Raw genomic sequence first — 3010 nt, 5'->3', positions numbered from 1 at the left:
AGATGTGCTCTTGTTCAAATTAGTAATTTTAATACCAGCGTTTCCAATTTTCCTACTACTACAGACGCTTACATTTTTATTAAATGTGATCAAGCTGTAAATTGCGGTATGTATATGAACAAAATTTATGTACCCGGAATTGTTGCTTATTTCAATTTGTTAGATTACACTAATCCTACTCAAGTGACCACCAATATTGATTTTACAAAAAACCGTAATACTTCTATTCAAGGACAATTATCTACCTTTGATATTAACGATGTGGACAATTGGAAACAAACAAGATGGTCGTTTCTCAATTCTAAATCTGAACCGCTTACCTTTAATAATCTTAGTTCTACTGTTTTTTTTAATCCTACCTTGAAGATTCAAATGGTTCCGTTTTACAATTAACTAGTTTGATTAGTATAAATTAATGTCTTTTATTTTTTATTATGATTAAGAAAATATAAAAAGGAAAAAAAAAGTTGTTATTTATTTTCTATCACTCTTATTTACAAAAAAAAATGAGTCTCTTTTGTGCCAAAGGAAGATATCATAAAAATTTAGTCAATTTAGAAGAAAAAATGATGCAAAAATGAAACAAAAATAAACCCTAAAGATCAATTCAATCAAATTAAAAATCACATGCAACAATTACAAAATCAACTGACTCAATACTCTACTAAATCTGAATTACAAAACATGAAATCTGAATTGGATGAAATTAAAAAAATTAAAAATAAAAAAGAAGAAATACAAGAAGAAAAACCTCTCAAAACGAGACAAAAAAAAGAACAAAAAAAACCCAAACCTAAGAAACGAAAATATTCAGAATCTGAAACCGAAAGTTCAGAAGAAGAAGAAGAACTCATTGAAAAAAAAACAAAAATGAAATCAACTCCTTTACACATTTGTTCACAATGTTTTCAAGAAGTCAATGCCGTTGACAAAATAAATGGTTTATGTAAAAACTGCATTATTCAACAAAGAGCCATTTTATCAAGTTCACTCATGCAGAATAACGAAAAAAAGAAAAAAAAATTGAATAAAAAAAGTTTAATTGAACTTGGTTACACTCGAGCTTTAAAAGACGTTAAAAATAAAAAAATACCATTTAAAAAAAACACTTCAGAATCAGAAGATGAATAAATAGAAAAAAAAATCTTTTTTCTTTTTTTTTAACAAAAAAAAATGGGTTCGTTAGCTAAATATATGAGAGACGGTGACGGTAATCGTTACACACCCAATACAGACGGACATATTACTATTGAAGATGTTTTGGCACAAGCCGACCACGAAAATCGTTTATTGCAAGAAGCAACAAGTGGTAATATTAGTGCAGAATATAAAGCAATATTAAATGAAAAATATCCTGGTTTTCAAACAGCTCAAGCTCAAGATGAAGTTATTGCTGTTAATAATCAAAAATTTTCCTTCTGACATGGCTAATTTAATTTCTTTTACCACTACACTTAATGAATGGACATATCTACCAGATTATTATATCGATTTTGATTTATTTCTTTTTAAAAATATAAACACGCAAACAAGATTTACACCTGTAACAGACGATGATTTAGTCAAAAAAGTCTGTCTTACCAACAACTTTATTCACGCCTTATTTAAAACTTTCAAATTTTATCCCAACTATCAAAAAAATAATACTACTTGTGCAAACAACGCTGTCAATAATCGTTCTTATGATCGTTTTAGAGCAATGCTCGTTAAAAAAAGTTACATGAAACCTTTTAGAGAGTCGATGGTTAATCCTAGTTTAGGTTTAACAGAAGACACTGAAAATACAAACCCTATTAGCTATGCTGAAACTAAAACGCTTATACAAGCTGCAGACCCTAATGGTCTCATTAGACCTCTTAATGCAACAGCACCTGCCACTGTAGTACCTCCTGGTTATCAAACAGCGCTAAGAGATAGATATAATGCTTTCATGGTAGGCGAAAAAGGTTGTAAATTTAGAGTACCTTTGAGTTTAATATGTGAAATTTTTCAAATGAAAGAATATTTTGGAAAAAATAAACAAATTAGATTGGAGTTTTATATTGAAAATGATATGAATCAACTATTAGAATGGGTAAGACCTATTGCAGACGCAGACGTAACAGCGCTTGCTAATGTAGGAGTAGCTATAAAAAACCCAATGATTTATTGCAATACCTACAGACTCAAACCTAGTTTACCCTTGGAAAAATCTTTATATCTCAACAGTAAAAAAGACGAAATGTATACTTTACTACGTATTGCTCACTACGAACAAATTGTCACCAATGTAGAAAATGTTGCAGAAGTCACTGTCAATTTGGGAAGTATAAAGACAGCAGATCTTGTACCTCACAGCATTATATTTTGTGTTAATTCGAAAAAAGAAAGCGATTATTTAAGCAAAGGTTGTTTTACACCCGTTGAAATGGCATGCAACTTGATTAAAAAAATCACCCTTTATAATTTTAGAAGAACATATGTTAATTCTGCAGGTGATACTACTGAATACGATTTGACAAAGCAAGACGATCAATGGATCATTTGGAGAAGTTATGCTTCCTGGTGTAAAGGAAATATAGCCTCTACTTTTAATATTAACAATTTGGCAGATTTTTATAATGCTGATGATGATACTTTTATAAGACATCCTAAACTCTACTTTAGTACTACTAACATTACAGAATCTTTAGTCATTGATACCACCAGCGATTATAATTTTATCAACGATAAACCCCCTGCTACAATTGCTGGAAATAATTCGTTTAAAATCAATGTTCAATTTACAGAACAATTTAAAGGTGTACTTGTTATGTATTTGCAATATCCAGCTCAAGTTATTGAACAAGGGGCAGGAAACGATACCGAACTCAACTATATTCCTACCAAATTTAAATCGTCTTAATTTGTTATAAAAAACATTTTTAATTTTATGAAACAAACCCTATTTGTATTTAATATTTTATAAGCAAACGACTATTTATTTCTAAAAAAATCTTAAAAACCATAAATTTTGTTTTTTTTCATTTCT

General features: G+C 29.3%; 1 protein-coding gene across 1 annotated transcript; it reads left to right on the top strand.

Moving 5' to 3' along the window:
- The first annotated feature begins 627 nt into the window (after positions 1–627).
- Positions 628–1131, top strand: LOC136090038 (transcriptional regulator ATRX homolog). The gene has a single exon (XM_065816142.1). It carries the CDS (start codon positions 628–630, stop codon positions 1129–1131), a length of 504 nt encoding a protein of 167 aa, XP_065672214.1.
- The last annotated feature ends 1879 nt before the right edge of the window (positions 1132–3010 follow it).

Source organism: Hydra vulgaris, chromosome 13 (assembly GCF_038396675.1).
Source record: "Hydra vulgaris chromosome 13, alternate assembly HydraT2T_AEP".
NCBI lineage: Eukaryota > Metazoa > Cnidaria > Hydrozoa > Anthoathecata > Hydridae > Hydra > Hydra vulgaris.
This window is presented reverse-complemented; position numbering and strand designations above follow the sequence as displayed.